The 20,928-nt window shown below is 47.2% G+C and overlaps 1 protein-coding gene and 1 long non-coding RNA gene across 4 annotated transcripts; one reads left to right on the top strand and one right to left on the bottom strand.

Moving 5' to 3' along the window:
• Positions 1–9,611: 9,611 nt before the first annotated feature.
• Positions 9,612–13,567, bottom strand: LOC102418303. 2 transcript variants are annotated; one of them, XR_002828039.1, is made up of 4 exons: positions 12,422–13,567; positions 10,473–10,675; positions 10,199–10,283; positions 9,612–9,765 (listed from the first exon to the last, which is right to left on the bottom strand). It is a non-coding gene; the product is annotated as an uncharacterized LOC102418303 (long non-coding RNA). The 2 variants fall into 2 exon arrangements; XR_001347120.2 differs by lacking the exon at positions 12,422–13,567 and having other exon boundaries at positions 10,473–11,231.
• A 101-nt stretch (positions 13,568–13,668) lies between these two features.
• DUSP6 (dual specificity phosphatase 6) lies at positions 13,669–18,085 on the top strand. Of its 2 annotated transcripts, XM_006084005.3 has the most exons (3): positions 13,672–14,534; positions 15,097–15,534; positions 16,577–18,085. In XM_006084005.3, the coding sequence occupies exons 1-3, from the start codon at positions 14,135–14,137 to the stop codon at positions 16,882–16,884; spliced, it is 1,146 nt and encodes a 381-aa protein (XP_006084067.1). In that variant the 5' UTR covers positions 13,672–14,134; the 3' UTR covers positions 16,885–18,085. The 2 variants fall into 2 exon arrangements, with proteins under 2 accessions (XP_006084068.1, XP_006084067.1); XM_006084006.3 differs by lacking the exon at positions 15,097–15,534 and having other exon boundaries at positions 13,669–14,534.
• Positions 18,086–20,928: the final 2,843 nt, after the last annotated feature.

Here is a 20,928-nt window from a genome sequence, read left to right as displayed (position 1 = left end):
TACTACTTTCCTTTTCGATGTTATTTCATGTATAAGTATCACCTATAACTCAATAATGTTTTGTTTTTTAAGAGAAACAAAAATTGAATAATAATAATAATAAAAAGGGCTTTCATCTAATTCATGGAAAATCTATATTCTGTAGTTCTAATTCACTGTGCAACAGCATACACATTTGTTTGTTTTTAATAATTAAAACTTTATTTTTTAGAGCAGTTTTAGATTTAGAACAAAACTGAGCAGGAAATACAGAGATTTCCATATTTCCCCATCCCCACACATGCACAGCCTCCCCCATTATCAACTTCCTGAACCAGAGAAGTACACGATCAATGAACCTACATTAACACATTGTTATCACCCAAGTCCATAGTTTACATAGGGGCTCACTCTTGCCGGTTAACATTCTATGGATTTTAACAAATGTATAATAACATGTATGCACTCTTATACAGAACAGTTTCACAGCCCTAAAAATCCTTTGCGCTCCACCAATTCATTCTTCCCTTCCTACAGCCTGGTAATCACTGATCTTTTTCCTATCCTGAGAGTTTTGCCTTTTCCAGATGTCACATGGCTAGAATCATACAGTATGTGGCCTTTTCAGATTGGCTTCTTTCACTTAGGAATAAGCATTTAAGCTTCTTCCATGTCTTTCATGGCTTCAGAGCTTATTTCTTTTTGGGGCTGAATAATATTCCATTGTCTGGATGTACCACAGTTTAGTTTATTCATTCACCTACTGAAGGACATCTTGGTTGCTTCCAAGTTTTAGCAGTTATGAATAAAGTTGCTAGAAACATCCATGTACAGGTTTTCAACTCCAAGGAGCATGACTGCTGGATCGTATAATAAAGAGTATGTTTAGTTTTATAAGAAGTTGCCAAACTGTCTTTCTTCCAAACTGGATGTACCATTTTGCATTTGTTGTCAGTGTTTCAGATTTGGCCAGTCTAATAGGTGTGCAGTGTTACCTCATTGTGGTTTTTATTTGCTTTCTGATGACACAGGATGTGGAACTTCTTTTCATATGCTCCCTGCCAACTGTGTATCTTCTTCAGGGAGGTGTCCAACCTGGTCCATTTTAAAACCAGATTGTTCATTTTCATATTGGTGAGTTTTAAGAGTTCTTTGTATATGTTAGATAACAGTTCTTTATCAGATTTGTATTCTGCAAAATGTTTTCTTCCAATGTGTGGCTTACACATTTTTTAAAAAAGAAGTCATTTTTAAATATTGAATCAGAAATTAGAATTATTGGCCCTAGCCAGGTAGCTCAGTTGGTTGGTGTGTCATTCCATGCACCAAAAGGTTGCGGGTTCAATTCCTGGTCAAGGCACATACCTAGGTTTCGGGTTTGATCCCCAGTTGGGCCCTGTATGGCTACCTATCAATGTTTCTCTCTCTCAAATCAATTTTAAAAAATTAAAATTATCAGATGGCCATATTATTAAGAAACTAGAGGTCTAGTGCATGGATTCGTGCACCCGTGGGGTCCCTTGGCCTGGCCTGCGCCTTCTCACAATCTGGGACTCCTCAAGGGATGTTGGACTGCCAGTTTCGGCCCGATCCCTGCAGGCCGGGCCAAGGGACCCCACCAGTGCACGAATCCATGCACCGGGCCTCTAGTATGCATATAAGATCTTTGGTTAATCTCTTCCCACCCTCCTCCCCTCCCCCTTCCCTCTGAGATTCATCAGTCTGTTCCATGTTTCCATGCTTGTGCATTGAGCATCTATCCCCTGGTGGTCAGTGCGCATCATAGCTACCGGTCAAATGGTCAAACAGTCCGGCACTTAGCATATTAGGCTTTTATTACTTTGTTAATAAATGCATAAATCTTTATTACTTCCCTTTATAACTGATACTTTGTTGTCAGTACAGCCAAGAGTCTGGTTGTTTTCCTTGAGTTAATTGCAGTAAAGGAATCTAACAAGTAATGTATGAGTACATGCAAATGCAGACTGTGATGGTGTGATATTTAAACTGACCTTAAGATAAAAACTAATTTGTTTAAGGATTAAAAAGGCTTATTCTTCTATAATCTCCCAGTTGCTTTGTGAAAAATTCCAACAGTTAAGTTTCCCAAGAGATGTTATATTAAGAGAGAACAAATGAATCAGAATCATTTACTGTACCAGAACACTATTTCCATTTGAAAGAACTAATCATTACATAAATGTACCTCAGAAAGTAGCACATATTATCTTTCTTGTATGGATTCCTGACATGTCTCCTTAATACATACACTCTTTAGTTTTCATGTAGAGTTCCTTGTATGTCTACATTGTCCTATCCTGGGATGGGAGAACTATCAGTTATCTAACACGACTGTTCTTTTGGATCTTGAACTTTGATACTGTTCTAACAGCACACTGAACGCTACCTTTGTCACATTCCCTCTTAGGTGATTGACCCCACCTGTTGACTTCTTCAGGGGAGTGTCCCCAAGTGATTTATCTTTTTATCCCTCAGCATATCTTGCACCAACTGAGCAGATATATGAAGCATAGATTTTTGTTTCAGTCTATAGTACATTCCGCGGTAGACACCAATGGCCTTTTTTCAAAAAGAGGAGAGTCTTCTGATGTGGTTCTGGGCGAAGCAACGGAGACCTCTCTTTCAGAAAGGACCAGGCAGCAGATGGCACAAGACAACACCAGCTGCCCCTGGCTACTAGGCAGACTCTCAGATCCAACACTCAAGCACCATCTGAAGGCACTTTGCCCAACTCCTCACTTAAAAGACTGTTTAACTTCTATTGTGATGCCCCCACCCCATTTCAGCAGCAGGAGCAATAGGAGTAACTTTCCTACACTTTTATTTGTAATAAAAACAATGGGGAGCCCTAACCGGTTTGGCTCAGTGGATAGAGCGTTGGTCTGCGGACTGAAAGGTCCCAGGTTCGATTCCGGTCAAGAGCACGTACCTTGGTTGCGGGCACATCCCCAGTGGGGAGTGTGCAGGAGGCAGCTGATCGATGTTTCTAGCTCTCTGTCCCTCTCCCTTCTTCTCTATAAAAAATCAATAAAATATTTAAAAAAAACAAAAACAAAAAACAATGGGGAGACGGGCCTTTCTTGACAAAACCTCACTTTATGGAACAGTGTTTGTTACCAAACGTGTTGCAATGGCATTTCCATCCTAAAGCAACGGACGCTTGAATTAGAAATGCTACTTCTGGGGCAGTGAGTACTGGCTACTTTGGCAGAAGCTCCCCTCCAAAGAGTGTTTCTGATGCTTCTACTCAACTTCAACTTTTCTGTAGGTTTGAAATTTTTATAATTAAAAGTTAGAGGCAAAAGGCAGTTTCTCTCCCCGGAGACGGATTGCACCACTGGCATTAGGACAGCATCTCCCCCTCTTCCCTGGCTACAATTACAAGGATCTCTCAGTGCCTCCCTGTGTGAGGTAAGATAAGTATTTTGTCATCTTCTATTAATAGGGAGGGACTCTGAGTCACAGCAGAGGTTTTCCTCGCCCCAGAAGGAAGAAGTGATTATTTCAGGAACAGGACAATTGTGGTGGCGTGGCATCATTTTCCTAGACAATTGCTTCCTAATTGGATTCTCTGCCTCCAGTTTCTCTTTCCCTTGCAGTCTACTCACTTCTTTGTTACCAGAATCATATTCTGAAATCATGTCACACCCCCGTATAAATATTTTTGATGACTTATCACTGCCTAAAGAAAAATTCCAGACTCTTTAGCATCCCATCCAAAGCCCATTTCACCTTTTTAAAAACATATTTTTAGTGATTTCAGAGAGGAAGAGAGAGGGAGAGATAGAAACGTCAATGATGAGAGAGAATCATTGATCAGCTGCCTCCTGCACGCCCCGCACTGGGATCGAGCCTGCAACCAGGCATGTGCCCTGTCCCTTACAGGAACTGAACCGTGACCTTCTGGTTCATAGGTCGACATTCAACCACTGAGCCTCGATGGCCAGGCCCATTTTATCTTTAAGCTACCTTTCCCATGTTCTTTGCCACCCTGCACCCTCCATTCTGCTGAACTGCACCCCAGCTGTCATGCATGTCCATGTCTCCAAACCTTTGCTCATGTTGGCTGTCTCTCTAGCCTACAGTGCTTTTCTTCTCCCATCTGGGATGGGGAGAGAGAGAAGTCTGCTTATTCATAAGGCTCTAAGCGGGACACTTCCCAGCACCCAAGGTTGGTGAGCCATTCTCTCTTCTAGTCTGCATTTCCTTTCTATAGCAATTACTGTACTACATTTGTTTGGTCACGTTCTAGCTACCTGTGCATGTGTATAACCTCCCCAATGAGACTTTTTTTGTGTGTGTGACAAAGGGTCCGAATCTTCCTCATTCCTATATGTCCCAACAGTCATTTTAGTTCTAGACCCACAATGGGTGCCCAAACAGGATGGTGTTGTCAAGAGAAACTTTCTTTTAGGCAAATGCACATGAGAACTGTATACGTGAGCCGGCATCATGGTGGAGGCCCGAGACGCCCAGGATGAAACACCTCAGGCTGCCTCCACTAAACAGGGGGAGGTGGAAACAACTAGAAAAGGCCTCAGCCCATTTTTTGTAAATGGCCCAATAGGAGACAATAAGACCTGGGTGACGTAAGGAACTATTAACCCCATAGTACTCAGCCAATGAGGAACCAGAGGGCGGACTCTCACACCCTAGGGCCTAGGCCAGTGATGGCGAACCTTTTGAGCTCGGGGTATCAGCATTTTGAAAAACCCTAACTTAACTCTGGTGCCGTGTCACATATAGAAATTTTTTGATATTTTCAACCATAGTAAAACAAAGATTTATATGTTTGATATTTATTTTATATATTTAAATGCCATTTAACAAAGAAAAATCAACCAAAAAAATGAGTTCGAGTGTCACCTCTGACACACGTGTCATAGGTTCGCCATCACTGGCTAGGCAGTGGTCGGCAAACTCATTAGTCAACAGAGCCAAATATCAACAGTACAACGACTGAAATTTCTTTTGAGAGCCAAATTTTTTAAACTTAAACTATATAGGTAGGTACATTGTTATTAACTTAATTAGGGTACTCCTAAGGCTTAGGAAGAGCCACACTCAAGGGGCCAAAGAGCCGCATGTGGCTCGCGAGCCCCAGTTTGCCAACCACGGCTAGGGGATAAACAGCCTGCGATCACTATTCTGTGTGTGCCTATACAACTGGAGGGGCACCCACTCTTGCAAGAACATATCAAAAGGCTCATTTTTTGCCATACTTATGTCTCCGAGTTCATTATTTGAATTCAGACAAGTGAGCATTTCTCACATCTCTACCCTCAATTCTTTGATTGACAGCAGAAAGGGCCACACTGAAGGAAAAGCTGCAGGTTCCTAAAATCAGAACCGGCAGGTTTGGAGTCTCACTGGGGGCAGGATCCCAGCTGCCCCAAGTCATGGAGCAGCTGAAGTGAAGGGTGGGAGGCTCCGTGGTGCTTAGAGGCTATGTGGTTCCATATGCAGGTGGGCTGGCTGCCTTCTGCTATCTGGGTCCTGCAAGATCCACAGGCCTTGCCACACCTCCTCTAACAATCACATATCAGAAATGCCACCCATTTCAGCAACAGAAATATTTTTTAAACATCCTTTCTGCTAAATTTTAAAAATCCTGCAGGTCACCCAGTCTAAGGCATTGTTTCAAATTAAAGAATGTCACAGCTATTTACCCATCCCTAAAGCATTGGAGTACTAGGATAGTTATACTCAATTACTTAAAAGCAAATTACCATACAGACAATGTAGCAAAAGGGCAGAGAAATTGCACCATAAAGGCCTTTTCCCCCGGGAAACTGGTTAGGTGAGGGTAAGGGGGAGGGAGAGCAAGTGGGTGAGGAGGAGCATGACCTGGCAAGGTTTTAGGCTTTGGAGGATGGGAATACTACAAAAGATGCATACTTGTCAGACGTTTAATAAAATAACCTTGGACTCATATATGTGCAGAATTACTATATAAACTGTGTTAGCAGGCGGCCTGTTTCCTCAAGGTTACAATATGGCCTGCAGCACAGCACCCTTCACCCAGGAATGGAAGATTCCTTCCAGTCCCTGAGCACGGCTCTCATCCCCAGTGGCTCTGACACTCCCTCCTTCTCCCCGATCTGAAAAGTTCCTGCTATGCAGGAAAGTCAGCGGAAGGAAGGAACTTCCCAGAGGATGAGACTTCTGAGATGAGTGTATAAATGGGAGCTCCCATCAGCGACTGCAAACCCAGATCACTGAGAGAGAATGGGACACTAATTGCTAGGGCCAGTAGACTTCCAATTCCCTCTGTAGAATATGCAGTCAACAGGAATGGCCGTGAGCCGGCAGCAAAGGGGAGAAAGTGCCTGCTTCTTTGGCCGGTGAGCCCCAGACAGCTGGGAAATCCCAGCTGTCAGCATCCCCTACGCCCCCAATTTGTCCTGGTCTCTTGGCACACTGAGACAATGTGATTTCTGGGCTGCTCACATCAGCAACTAAGAGGACTGGTAAAGCAATCTACTAAAATAATTTTTCAAAACTTTGCATGGATTGTTTTTCTGTTCCTGAGAACAAAACTGACATGTAGAGTTTTCTATTATATAATCCCTTTTCAGCAAGGTCAAAAAGGTTTATTTAGAGGTGTGTATATTCGTGTGTGTGTAAAATAAAAACAGGTAACTGTCAATTATTATTGTTTCAGGACTGTTCCTACCCCTTTACAAATCTGAGTCATTTATTACAATAGTCCTGTGATATGTTATCCCCATTTTCCAGGTGAGAAAACTGAGGCATAGGGAGATTATGCAACTCCTGCAGTCACATGACTGGAAAGCATTAGAATCCAGGTTAATTTAACTCCAGATCTAACAGTCTTGACCAGCAATATAAAAGTTAACAAATTAGCCCTGACCTGGCTGGTGTTACGGTGTTACTCAGTGGTTAGAGCATCGGCCCACAGACTGAAGGGTCAAAGGTTCAATTCCTGGTCAAGGGCACGTACCTGAGTTGCAGGTTCTATCCCAGGCCCCCATTGGGGGCTAGTGTGGGAGTCAACTAATCAATGTGTCTCTCTCACATTAATGTTTCTCTCTCCTTCCTCCCTCCCTTCTTTCCACCCTTTCTGAAAATCAATGGGAAAAATATCAAGTGAGGATTAACAAAAAGAAAAAGCTAAATTATGTTGAAGCTGCCATTTTATCAGGTCAAATCCATAACTGGCTGCATGAAGGCATGTTTTAGCCACTCTTATTGAGTAGTGGGCAGAATACACTAGAGAGGCTTCCAAAGTTCTGAAATGTGAGCTCGGGTTCCAGGGTAATTACCTGACATTTGAGCTCAGCCTTCCCCACTATAAAACGGTGGCACACCTGTTTTGCAGAGTTACCATGGCAGTTATAGTTAACATGTGCAAAGTTTGGTGTAGATTAGATTGTTGCCATTAAGTTGCTATTTTCATGATATATAGAAATATAACTGTTATAATCACCTATCAAATGGCCTAAAGTAGTATTGCTTAGACTGGAGCGTGGAGGCCCCTGGGGTTCCACCAACATATTCTTGGAGGATCTGTGAGTTCTTAAGTTGGATAAACTGAGCAAAAGCGTTCCTTGTGATGTGGACATGCATTTCCACTGATCGCTAAGGCAAAAATGGGCTGACAGGAAACAGTCCCTACTTTGAAGGATAATTAGTTCTCTTACACAGCAGCGATTTGTGCTGTACATGTCTGAGCAAATAAAGGAACACAAGAAAAGTCACCGGAGAAAACAGGGCTCACACATGGAGGCACAGGCAAGTAATGTGCGTGTAGATGCATCATGGCTAATGCCAAGGAGGCTGCACACATGACGCTTCATGACATGACCAGGAAGGTTCTGGAAAGATGAACATATAGTCCCTGGCCTCCCTGGACGGCAACATAAGCCCAATTTCCCACTAAGGATCATCCCTGGGGCTTTGGAAATGATACAAAGGCAAGCAAAGTGCTGTAGTCCGTCCTCCCCGCCCCCTCCCCCCATCTCCCCCTCCCCCCTAAAATGAGCGAGCTTGGCTGTCCTGCAGAGATGCAGCTTCCTGGAGACTTCTCGTACACACATTTACATGTGCTTTTACATTTCCTACTTTGTGAAAATAAAGGATTAGAGAGAAGAATCAATGTTTTCCCACTGGAATGAAAGGGACTAAAGCTTTTGAAAGAAGAAATCAACATTATTATATTTAAATTAAATTTCTTGGTAAAGACTTCAAAAGAATCTTCTAGATAAATTCTCTATGGGATCCTGAATGTAAATTACGTGCATTCCCTCAGGTGATGGAAAACAGAAACACAAGAAAGCGGATGAAGACCATCATTTTTGAAAGCTTAGCCCGATTGGGGCCAAGGTCGAAATTTCACATTAGTTCCCATTTTTTCTGCCGGTTGTATCATTCTGGCAAGATGTTCAAGCGCCATGTCGTCTATAGGAATGCTCCAACCACGCCCTAGATGTGCCTGTGGGTGTGTGATTCTGGCACTGCTACCGACCAGCTTACCTGTTAGTGCCATCTAACCTAGCCTGCCTTTCCCCCACTCCTAACTCTTTAGGAAAAGCGTTAACCCTGCAGCCCCTCACCCTGGTGCCAGCTCCCTAAAGCTGCCAGTGAGAAGCTGTTTGATTGCAAACCCGGATCTGCAGTTGTGCTTTTCATTGGGGCACATATTTGAAACTCCTTTTGGTTTTCTCTGTGCACAGCCTATCCCTTTGGGCCTCTTCGGTTCCTGCTGATCAGACATAACTCACTGTCTTTTTTGAGGAATCTGCCAAAGGACCTCACCAATAGTTCTGAACCCCAGATGCCCTTTACTTCCAGGCAGACCATTTCAAAGATATTTCTCAAATGCAGTTAAATTCCATTCTGAGGTCTAGCTGTTCTGAAAGCCACTGTCACTTTGAGGGCTCCCTGGGACTTCTAAAAGTGAATCTTGAATATGCCACATGACTACATTTTAAGTCAGACCTTCCAAAACATGCTCTCCCTAGTAGCTGAAAATCCGTGTAACTATTTTCACATGACGTGCTAATAAATGTATTCATAGCGATTATTCCAAGAAGATTAGAGGTCATGCTAACCCTTTTGGGTCACTTAAATCCCAAGTGTCCTTGAGGCAGGAAAATTCCTGCAAAGCTGGAATGCTTCTTCAATTGTCAAGCAAACATTCACAACCAAAAGACACTTTTAAGCAGCTTCCCAGGGGGAAGAATTCAAGCCCGGGTTCTAGGTGCACACGCACGCATACGCACACGGAGAAATTAGGATCTTGGGAAATTGCTTCCCTGCACATAGACACAGCCCTCTTCACACGAACCACAGCCTAAGCAGGGAACCGGGGCCTCTGGAAGTAAAGAAGCCTGTGATTCTCCCAGTTGTTAGAACTCTTTTGAGAATGTTTCCTGGGAGGCTGGGTGACAGGGCCAGGAAGAGGAGATTCAAGACAGGAGCATCAGCAACAGCAAGTCAGCTCTGTGCAGGAATACAGCAGTGAGTTTTAAAAAGTCATCATTTGAGTCCCCATATTGAGTCCCCAACACTTTTTGTATGTCACCTAGGTTGTCTCTAATCCTCACAGTCCTTTGAGGATTATAACTAATCCCAATTTTGCACACTACTGAATTCCTTTCCTTGCTTTATTTTTCTCCATAGCACTTTCACTTTCTAACATACTGTAGAATTATTTCTGTTATTGATCGTCTGTCCTCAATAGGATGCAAGCTCTGGGAAGGCAGGTATTCTTGTGTCTTGTTCACTGCTGCTTTCTGGAACCTGGAATAAATGAGCGAATGAATGCATGAATGGAGGCACAGAGAGGTTAGTAACTGCTCTCTGTCAGACCACAAGTGAGTGGTAGAGCTAAGATTTAAACCCAGGCCCATGTGCTACCCAGACTAGGTAAGTAATGGTAGTTGTGACGATCCAAACACACTGTAAGGAAGAACAATGTGCAACATTTACTGCGTGGTTAACTAAATGAAGAAGTGCATACAGAAAAACACACACACACACACACCAAAAAAACCACCAGATGCAGAAGGAGCAGGAAAGTAAGCCTAACTTTTGATCCTAACATGTGTGGGGAGGGTGCAACAGATAATGTGACTCTGGTGGTCAAAATCCAAAAGGCAGACCTTAATCCTGCACATTCCAGCAGGGAACAGCACAGTGTAGTATGATCTCTACAACATCCTGTATTACTTACATGTATGTGGTTAATCCTGAAAGGTCTGGTCTCAAATCCTGGCCCCACCATTTCCTAATGTGTGGCCTCAGGCAAATTCATTCATCTGTGAATGGAGATAATTTACATGGGTTTTCTGAAGACTGACCAAAGTTATGAACTTAGAGAAATCGGTACCATGCCTACCGTGTAGTAAGTGCCCAATACGTATTATTTCTATTAGGTCGTTTTGGTGTGGTGGAGAAGAAACAGGGTGTTTCAAAAGGGACCCCTGAGGGAGAAGTTAGAAAGGTACCTGGGTACTTCCTGTCCGTTAACCCAGTTAAAGGGTTTTGACCCTGGTCTGTAACAGCACCTGCTTTGCTTGGCAGCCGGGTTGGGATGGATTCAACTGCTCAGGGCAGTTCCTCAGAGGGTTTCTCTGTAGACCAGCCGATTCCAGGCGAGCTGTGAGGCAGCCCGAGAAGGGGGTCTTTGGGATGGAAAGGACTCAGGCCTCTGTACAGGTTCGGAATTCAGAGCGATAAAAATAGTATCAACAGCTCACAGCACACCATGTTAGGGCATTTCGCTTTACCCATCCAATCATCGCAGATATTTTTATCTTCATTTCGCCACCGTGGGAGACTGCGGCGTAGAACAGAAGATTTAACCACGGTCGAATGTTTAGGAAGCGATTGGGGCACAATTTAAACCCGGGCCGCCCGGCTCAGAGGCTCTTTACGGCGCCTGTTTTAGGACCTAGCGGCCCGACCGGTGCTCCGAGGGGGCCCCGCGACGCAGGGGAGGGCGCTGCAGTTTTTGGAAAACGCGACGAGAAGGACCGACATTCGGCTGCCATAGCCTTCAGAAGCACGGGTCAGACTAAATGTTTCCATCTTCGAGTTTGCAAAGTGTTGCGATTATCCTCCCAAATTTATGCCCAGGTTCAGGTAACTGCGTTTTTAAAATAGCAAAATAGAGCCCTAGCCAATTTGGTTCAGTGGATGGAGCCTGGGCCTGCAGCCTGAAGGGTCCCGGTTGGATTCCGGTCAAGGGCACACGCCCCGGCTGCCGGCTCCCAGTGGGGGGCGTGCAGGAGGCAGCCAATCAATGATTCTCTCTCTTCATTGATGTTTCTCTCTCCCTCTTCCTCTCTGAAATCAATACAAAATTAAATAGAAACCAGTGTTCCTCCCTCCTTTCCTGCGGGAGGTCCCGGCTGAGAGTCCGCTCTTCTCAGTTCTACAGCAGGGCACCCTGCCTCCCCGCTCCTCGCCTCCAGGTCCCAGGGACTGAAACGCCTTGGGTTGGTAACGCCTGTAACAGGTGGGGGCGGATCCGAGGCGTCAAACCCAGCGCAGGCCTCCCCCAGCTGGAACGGGAGGAATATCTAGTGAAATATGGGGGTTTTGTTCCAAGGCATGCCCAAAAAAGGAGCGGGGAGAGGAGCTCGGCCACCCCCGCCTTCGCCGCACACGCTCCTCCAGGGGCGGCCCGCCCGCGGCAGCGCTCCAAACTTGGCAACCTGGGCCTCGCGAGCAGCCTGCTTTTTTTAGCTTACATTCCCCAAACCAGGGGAGGCGGGTGACTGCAAATGCAAATTGGAGCGGGGCGTCAGCAGGCTGGCCCGTGGGTGCGGGAGTCTGGCTGAGGGAGACCCCACGACCTCAGGTGCCCTCCGTTACACTTGCGATGGGCACAGAGCGCCGGGAGGGGCGCTCGGAACAGCCGCTCCCGGCCCGGCCAAGCCACTGCCTCCGCTTCCGCCTCCCTGGCGGCGGCCGCACAATGAGCGGCCTCTTCTCCGCCCGGGGTTAGGGAGGGGAGGCCGGATCAGGGCCCGCGCCTTCCGGCCTCGGCCCCCCCTCCCCGCCCCAGCGCCGCCGGCCGCACACAGGTGGTTTTCCGCTCAGGAGAGGCAGGCTCCGGCGTTTTTATATTAACAATGGAGCTCTGCGCTCAGGACTGCGCCTCCCCGTCGCCGAGGCCCCGGCCGGGCCCCGCCTCCATCCGGCCCCCAGCTGGCTGCCCCCCCCCCCCCCCTGCGCCCCGGCGCCTCGGCCGATCGCTGCTCCGAGGCTGGGCCAACACCTCCCCGGTTACCTGTTGGCTCTGCAGAGCTGCAGAGACGTCCCTCGGGACCCCCCAGCCCTCCTTAGGAGCCCGGGGATCCCGGCATGCACCCCCCTCACCCTCGCTGGGCCGCTACGGAGCCCACAGCCCCGCACCGTCAGCGGAGTCGCCCCCCTCTACGGCGCCCACCTTGCTAGGAGACAGGGGTGACGGGGGTGCTGACAAGGAGTGCAATGCGCAGGCGCGGCCCGTCCTCCGCGAGAGCCCGGTGACGCAGGGGAGGGGGCTGCGGTTCACGCTGGGAAGAGAGTGGTGGGGTGGGGGGTGGGCAGGCTCCCCTTGGACATGCTGCTCTGTCTACACAGTCACCGCTCGCCGAGCCCAATTTATCCCTGCAACCTGCAGGCTTGCGGGAGGGCTTCCCCGAGCCTCCACGATGGTGGGCCAGCCCACAGGCTCCGAGTGCCCTAGTGCACCTCGCGCGGGCGGCCCCGCCCGATCAGCTCCTTTTTCGGAAGCCGAGCTTCCTGCCCAGAAATAAGTAACGAGCGCGACCCCCACCCCCTCAGCGCACGGTGGGTGACCGGCGCGGGGGGCAGGATCACAGGAACAATGGCTCTGGCTCCTTACGCCCCCACGCCGCTGGAGGGGGATAAAAGCATCAGACTGTCCAACAAGTTTGTTTCTGCAGTCTCCACTGTTTAAAAATAATAATTAAAACGCTATTTTTTTCAAAAAAGCTTGATTCCTATTATCTGGACAACAGGTATTTGTTTGCTTGCTTTAAAATGTTTCAAGATAATCCTGGTTTGTTTCCAAAGATGTTGGATTAACATTTAACACCTCACCGGTCACTAAAGCCCAGGCAGTCCAGCAGCCCCAACACAGCCTCGGCTAAAAGAACATCAGAGCCAACAGAATTGGGCTTTTTAAACAGGCAAACAAAGGTCACACCGCCGAAAGGAGGGCGGGGGAGGAGGGGTAAGGCGAACTCCAGTCCAAATGAGTTTAAAGGGAATAAAAAGGAAAAAAAGTCAGCGCAAGTTTTCCTAAAGCTCGCTTGGTCACGAACAAGGGCTTTTGTGCCTGCTAATTGCACCATTTGTGCGCAAAAGTTCCGACGCGAAGTGTGAACTCTCAACAGAAGGAAACATGAGACAACTGAAGTGCCCTGGTTTATGTGCCCTGCTCCTCCGCCGCCGCCTCCTCTTCTTTCTCCTTCCTCCCGCCGAGGCCGCTGTTGCAGCTTGTTTGCACTGGGGCTTATCCGGAGCGGAAATTCCTTTCCGTTTTTGTGAATGACAAACTCATTAACAATTCATCAACACAACCTGTTCCAGCCGGCCCGTCTCCACGGCAACAGCCCCTTCCGCAGCTCGCTCATTGGCTGGCGGGGAGAATGTATCCATTGAGACGCTCGCTGTTTGTATCCATTGAGGAGCTGCCTTGCGCTGGGGGTGTGCGAGGGCTGAGTCCGAGGGAGACAGAGCGAGTGCGAGGCTTGAATAATCTGAGGAGAAAGACGCTCGGGTGGATTTGAGGTGCAGCCTTGGAGGGAGGGATTAGGAGCCGCTGGACTTTTTTTTCTCTCCCTCCCCTCTCAGTAGCCCGGAGTCCAAATTAATTGGATTTCATTCACTGGGGAGAAACAAAACTGTCTGGGCAGCTTCATTCAGAGCGATTCATTGACACCGAAAGCGAGCGGCTGCAGCCGGGTGCAGAGGAAAGAAACCACCGGCTTCACTTCTGTCTCGCCTTCCCCAGCCTCTAACCCTGTTTGGGAAGAGCGAGGTGGAATTCAACCCCGCTCCGTGAGCGGCGGCTTCGCGTGGCGCGCTCGGCCTATGCCTGCCCCGAGGGGCGACTGCTAGGCACCCCACCCTCTCTCGCAGCTCGACCCCCATGATAGATACGCTCAGACCCGTGCCCTTCGCGTCGGAAATGGCGATCAGCAAGACGGTGGCGTGGCTCAACGAGCAGCTGGAGCTGGGCAACGAGCGGCTGCTGCTGATGGACTGCCGGCCGCAGGAGCTGTACGAGTCGTCACACATCGAGTCAGCCATCAACGTGGCCATCCCGGGCATCATGCTGCGGCGCCTGCAGAAGGGCAACCTGCCCGTGCACGCGCTCTTCACGCGCGGCGAGGACCGGGACCGCTTCACCCGGCGCTGCGGCACCGACACCGTGGTGCTGTACGACGAGAGTAGCAGCGACTGGAACGAGAACACGGGGGGCGAGTCGGTGCTGGGACTGCTGCTAAAGAAGCTCAAGGACGAGGGCTGCCGGGCCTTCTACCTGGAAGGTATGTGTGGGGAGCAGGACGGGGGGTGCGGGCTGCGGGCGGCCGGCGGGGCGCGCGGACTGGAGGTGCCCTGGCTGCGCGTGGCTGGCGCTTCTGAGCCGCGCTGCCCAGCCAGGGGTCGTCCGCTCGCTCGGGGCTGCGAACATTGCGCGCCCCGCACCGGGGAGCCAGGCCGGCGCAGAATTCACCCGCTCCCGGGGAGCAGGCACCCGCAGAATATCCTCCACCTCGCCTTGCTTTGTATCGTTCGATTTTGAATTAAAATTTGCAGGGTGGGATAGGTCGTTGGGGTGCATGTTGGCATTTCCTAGCCCCTCAGAATATTCAGGAAAGTTGCCATTTTGTGCATTTCCGGATTCAAAAGAATAAGGGCACCCAGGGGAGGCGGGGCCCGTTCGTTCCATTTCCAGAGGTGCACATTGAAGTGTCTTTATACATCTGGTTCTGTGTGTAGGGGGGTCGTAAGGTGCTGTGGTGTTTCCAGCGCCCGGCTGCGGCTTTCAAAGCTGTGAAAACTACTACGGGATCTCGAGTTACACGATTGCTTTTCTCGTCCTGGCAGGTGGCTTCAGTAAGTTCCAAGCCGAGTTCGCCCTGCACTGCGAGACCAATCTAGACGGCTCGAGTAGCAGCAGCTCGCCGCCGCTGCCAGTGCTGGGGCTCGGGGGCCTGCGGATCAGCTCCGACTCCTCCTCGGACATTGAATCTGACCTTGACCGAGACCCCAATAGTGCAACGGACTCGGATGGCAGCCCGCTGTCCAACAGCCAGCCTTCTTTCCCGGTGGAGATCTTGCCCTTCCTTTACTTGGGCTGTGCCAAGGACTCCACCAACCTGGACGTGTTGGAGGAGTTTGGCATCAAGTACATCTTGAACGTCACCCCCAATTTGCCGAATCTCTTTGAGAACGCAGGAGAGTTTAAATACAAGCAGATCCCCATCTCGGATCACTGGAGCCAAAACCTGTCCCAGTTTTTCCCTGAGGCCATTTCTTTCATAGGTGAGACTAATTAACAGCACTCGCTCACTTTTACATGCCAAAGTCTTAGCTCACAGAGTTTTAAGCTTTCGATCTTTCTTGCTGCTTGCCAATTTGTCAGTCTACAGGTCTCTAATATTCCGAGGGCCTTCTTAATTTTGGTTCATCTTCTTGCTAAGGAAATCAAAAGCACCTTTTGAGAAGGCTAGGGACCACAGGTGTATTTGAAATGCCGGCTGTTTCTTAACTCTTTGAATTCAGTCATTTGGAAGGGGAGGGGTGGCACTCACAATCAGACCACAGAATATTCCGACAATCTTTGGAACGGGGGAAGGCTAGAAAGAAGTACTTATGGTAGGCAGGAATTGTAGCACTGCTGTAGAATTTTAGAAGACCTGGGAGCTATTTTATGACCTCAAGGCCGTTGTTGGAAAGCCCTATGAGTGCTAGATGTTAAAATCCAGTTGAATGTTACTGTGATACCAGTGAACAGTGAGACAGTGCGGGTAACCTGAGCCCAGCAGGAAGGACTGTGGGCTGGAAGCCTGGAGAAGCGAATCTCCAGGCATTGTAATGCATTTCCTATTACAAAGGAACTCATTTTCAGGCCATGTCGACATCCTGTTCCTCCTAATGGGCTGTCCCCTGTGACTTCCCTCTCTCTTTTAAAATGCCTGAATACCTCCATTGTTAGCGGCACAACAGTTGGAGAATAATTTAATAGACCCTTGCCGGCTGCTTGTCTGTATAAAAGGCATTCACTACCATATTGCAGGGTTTCTGGTATTCACATGCTGAGGCAAAGAATGCACACATTAAGGAGTTTTTTGTTGGCAGAAACTTAATACAAAAGCTCCCTTTTCAGAAAACATCTGAAATATGTAATTGTGCCCAGTGTACATGTTTTATCGAAATGATACATTTTTTTTTTTTTGCTGCCTGCAGGGCTCAACTGCCACACACGATTACTCTCTGAATCTTTTAAAAAATTCATCTTTTAGGCTGATCATTCACAAAGGGTGGTTTTCGGTCTATTGAAAGCTTGCCTTTCTTGTGTTTACAGATGAAGCCCGGGGCAAAAACTGTGGCGTCTTGGTGCATTGCTTGGCCGGCATCAGCCGCTCAGTCACCGTGACCGTGGCTTATCTCATGCAGAAGCTCAATCTGTCAATGAACGATGCTTATGACATTGTCAAGATGAAGAAATCCAACATCTCCCCCAACTTCAACTTCATGGGCCAACTGCTGGACTTCGAGAGGACGCTGGGACTCAGCAGCCCCTGTGACAACCGGGTCCCCGCGCAACAGCTCTACTTCACCACCCCCTCCAACCAGAATGTCTACCAGGTGGACTCCCGGCAATCCACGTGAAAGGCCCCACATTCCTCCAGGCTGGGATGTGTCCTTTCCCTACGCAGTTTCTCTTGGCAGCATCGGCTGGGCTGCTTTCTTTGTCTGTGGCCCCAGGTGTCCAAATGACACCCGCTGTCTGTTAGACAAGGTTATCACATGTGGAATTGGTTATTACAAAGGGAGAGATTTGCTCCATTCTCCATGGGAAAAACAGGACTTGCTGTATAGATACAGGCAGTAGGTCTGCTCCACACCCATGTGTACAGCCTACCCATGCAGGGACTGGAATTTGAGGACTTCCAGATGAATAGGGTAGGACCAAATGGTAGGATAGGAGCATGTGTTCTCTAGGGCTTTGTACCACTGTTTCTTTTTGCATCTGGAACTGACTATGTTGTCTTCAGTGAAGACTGATCAATTTTGCATATAGAGGAGCCAAAGACAGGTTTCAGCTCTGTAGTATCAGTTTGCAAAAAAAACCCCACACATTAATAATAGATAAAATAAATCTGATACTCCATTTGATTATTGTAAATATTTGATCTTAAATCACTTGGCAGTGTTTGTTTGAACTGTGTTTGTTTTTTCTTTGATGGGTTTAAAAGAAATCATCCAAAGGAAGAAAGAGCGCTGTACCACTTCTTGCAACAACAACAAGACGGAAACCTTTGCTCTTTTCTAATCCAAAGGATATATTTGCAGCATGCTCGACTTTACCAATTCTGAATGACATGTTCATGGACACTATAGTCGCTGAGACCTTGTTATGGTGCAGTCCTCAGTATCTTTCATATATCTTCCTTGTGATTTCCCCCACCCCCTTAATGTAGTTTGACTATGCCTTACCTTTGTAAATATTTTGGCTTGTGTTGTCTTAAAGGGGATACCTTGGAAAGGCACCAAAATCAATGGGCTCACTTTTTTTTTTTTTAAACTTCAGCTGTGCTAAACAGTATATTACCTCTGTACAAAATTCTTCAGGGAGCTTCACCTCTAATGCAATACTTTGGGTTGGTTTCTTTCCTTTTAAAAATTTCGTATAAAACTGGAAGTGTGTGTGTGAGCATGGGTACCCATTTCATAGGTGAAGTGCATATGATTGTGAAGAGGGGAGAGTTAGGTTGCTTCATTATGTTCATGGTGTAAAGTTTTGAGATGCAATTTATTATAAGAATGTAAAACCTTAAATTATTAATAAATAACTATTTTGGCTATTGAATGTGTGTATTTTTTTAAAAAAAAATTCTTAATTGTACCTGAATGTGAAGTGATACATTTTAGGTACGTTTCACTTGGGACTGACACTGGATTGTAAAAGCACAGATAGGCCTAGCAGGGCAAAGTTCTCATCTTTTGAGCTATTCCAAGAATGTTTTGCAGGTGTAGTTTATGAAATTAATCTTTTGCTTTAAATAAGGTTGGCATCATAGAATGGACTAAGTATATCGTGTATGGACAATATTTTCTGTATATATAGTTCCGTGAATATAGTTCTGGCTTATAATAATTTCACAGAAAATATTGGGGTATAAAATGCAGATATTAATGAACAGTCAAAAAGGGAACCCCCAGGGTACCAGAATTAAGATGACAGTAACAGCGTTAACCTCTCCTTTCTCCATCAGGATCTTCTCAATAATGCATATGCCAAGGAGAAAGAAGGGATAATTATTTTTCCAGTCAGTTACTATCTGGCAATTCTACTTGCAAATTAATCTTAATGTTGGAATAACATGAATCAGGAGTGTGTGGCTAAGTATATCCAAGCTTTCTCACTTGAGCCTGGATTTGGCTCTAACGTTTTACATTGGCATTTTAGTTGAAGCTTTGTCACTCCTGTTCTAATGTACTTGGTGCTTAACTGGTTTAAAATGTAGGTCAGAAACCACAATTGAACCTAATGGAGGTTATTTTGAACAGTTTCAGGTAAAGGTTTAGTATCTTGTCATTTTCTTGGGACATCCTCTCTCTTTGTCCCAAGTGTAACAGAACACAAGCCAAAAATAAAAGTAAAGGGCAGGCGTGTGTAATCAAAAGAACTAAAACCTAACTACATTTTGTATTCTCTTCAAATGCGCTTAGTCCCTTTATCTGCAGTTGGGAAGAAGATGAGCTTTTCACCCACATGGCACATGTCAGATGCCAGTTGGGTGGTTTGGTAATTTTCGTGATAGGCATGTGGCCCTGATTTTATGGCAACCATACCACACTGTCCAGTGGGACTTTAGTGAGTGAGCATGTATAAACGGCAAATGCACAGAAAACGACCAAGCCAGCTTCCCATTCGGCTTCCCCAAGTCAGCCGGAGCTCAGAAAGGAGAAGTGGGTTGCAGTTCCACTTGGCCCGTGTTAATCCAGTTCTGAACGGTTTCCGCTCCTGGCATTCCCTAGACTGGCTGTTCAAAGTGGGGATTTGCAAGCAGCGTTAGCAATTTCCTGTCCAGCTGCAGCTCAAGTAGCTGTGTGCTTCTCCCCCCCTTTCTTTGTTCTGGATTCTTTTTCTCTCTCTTTTTTTTTTTCTTTCTTTTTTCTTTAACATGGGCTGTGGATAATTTTAGTGCATTTCCTCTCTGTGGATTATCATCTTTCCTCCTCAAACTTGCATACATTGAGTTCCTACTGCTCTGCTCAAGCCGACAGCTGGCTTCCCCAGCACTTCCTCTCCGTTCACTGTGGGTTTGTTGTTTGTCAGTCCACTTCTGAAATTAATAATGTTTTCTGGCCAAGTGCCACAAGCCATTACCACAAAGGGGAAGTAACACATATGAATAGCAGGAAGCCATGCAGGGTCACAGTGTGAGCTGAACCTGCGGAGGGAACATAATTGAGCCCGGCCCATTCAGCAAGTGTCTGACATCGATTTGGGGAGCGGGAGCTCCCTGCATTTAAACAGCTCAAGCTGTGAAGAAAAAATAAAAGTTTCCAACAGATTGGTAGCAAATGGTCTTTGTCATCAGTCTGAGTAAAAGAGGGAGCCAGAAGAGTTTCAGGCCCCATATAAAGGGCCAATCCTGGGGGCCCCCCCCCCCCCCCCCCCCCGCTGCCTTCCTGGTATATTGTTTCATAAGGCTGGTGAACAGAGGGGGGCCTGCCTCCCTCTATGGCCACAAAAGGACTCATGTGAAATGGGTGGTTTTTATGGTTCACACAAGTCAAAAGATTCAAAGAGCTATTCTTTCTCTTTTTTCTTCTGTGGGAAGGGGAAGGTTGTAACTGACAGCGTGGGGCCCCCACCTCACCTTGGCCTCCCCTCCTGGCCATCCCTCTGTTCCTGTGGTTCCTTTGTGCTTGTAGGAGCCGCGTGAAGGCGATCATTTTGCATCTTGGAGTTGGGCTCACTTCCTGAATGGAGCCTGCAAGCGGTTACTAGGGCAACCTTAGCCAGCAGCCCAGCTCCCGCTCCCTCCTCACCTGCTGTCCCCATCAGTGGCTTCCTCAGGTCTTGGAGAAAGTGTTACCTTTCCTGGCCTTCTGGGGTTAGGGGGGCCTTTCCGGGAAGGAGGTTATCTACAGGTTTTGTGGGGGCCGTGGGAGACTTAGGGACTGCACTGGTTGATGGTATACACTGATTTTAGGGTTAAAATCAGACTGAGAAAGAATGATCTGGGGATAGAAATACCAGCACAGCCTTCAAAGGAGTGAAAACGGAGACTTGCCCAGACCCAACAATTAGGGGACCTGAACTCTAACTCTGGCTCTCTCACTAATGAATCAGATAGCCCCGGGCAAGGCACCCAGCCTCACTGAGTTTCTTTTTTCTTGTCTGTAAAGTGAGAGAGTCTTTGCCTTTCATTCTAGGATTCTCTTAAGATTCCAGCCTTCTGGTCATGGGTGGGTGACACTGATGAGGTGAAATAAGGTGCAGAGCAGGTGACACAATTAACGTTTATTGATTCTCTCAGATGCTGTACTTCATGTACAATATTATATCTTTTAAGCCTCAAACAGCTCTGTGACATAGATCCTATTATTATCCTTATTTTTCAGTGAGGAAACTGAGGCAGAGAAAGGCCAGTAACACCTAAAGTCACCTCATGGGAAGTGGTCGAACTGAGCTTTGAA

The sequence above is a fragment of the Myotis lucifugus genome, unplaced genomic scaffold (genome assembly GCF_000147115.1).
Source record: "Myotis lucifugus unplaced genomic scaffold, Myoluc2.0 scaffold_9, whole genome shotgun sequence".
NCBI classification, from domain to species: Eukaryota; Metazoa; Chordata; class Mammalia; order Chiroptera; family Vespertilionidae; genus Myotis; species Myotis lucifugus.
This window is presented reverse-complemented; position numbering and strand designations above follow the sequence as displayed.

Bases quoted from the DNA above. Each gene is read 5' to 3' on its own strand.
- DUSP6 (XM_006084005.3), top strand. From the start codon at position 14,135: ATGATAGATACGCTCAGACCCGTGCCCTTCGCGTCGGAAATGGCGATC. The intron at 14,535-15,096 runs GTATGTGTGGGG...TCGTCCTGGCAG, and splicing joins CCGGGCCTTCTACCTGGAAG to GTGGCTTCAGTAAGTTCCAA. The intron at 15,535-16,576 runs GTGAGACTAATT...TTGTGTTTACAG, and splicing joins TGAGGCCATTTCTTTCATAG to ATGAAGCCCGGGGCAAAAAC.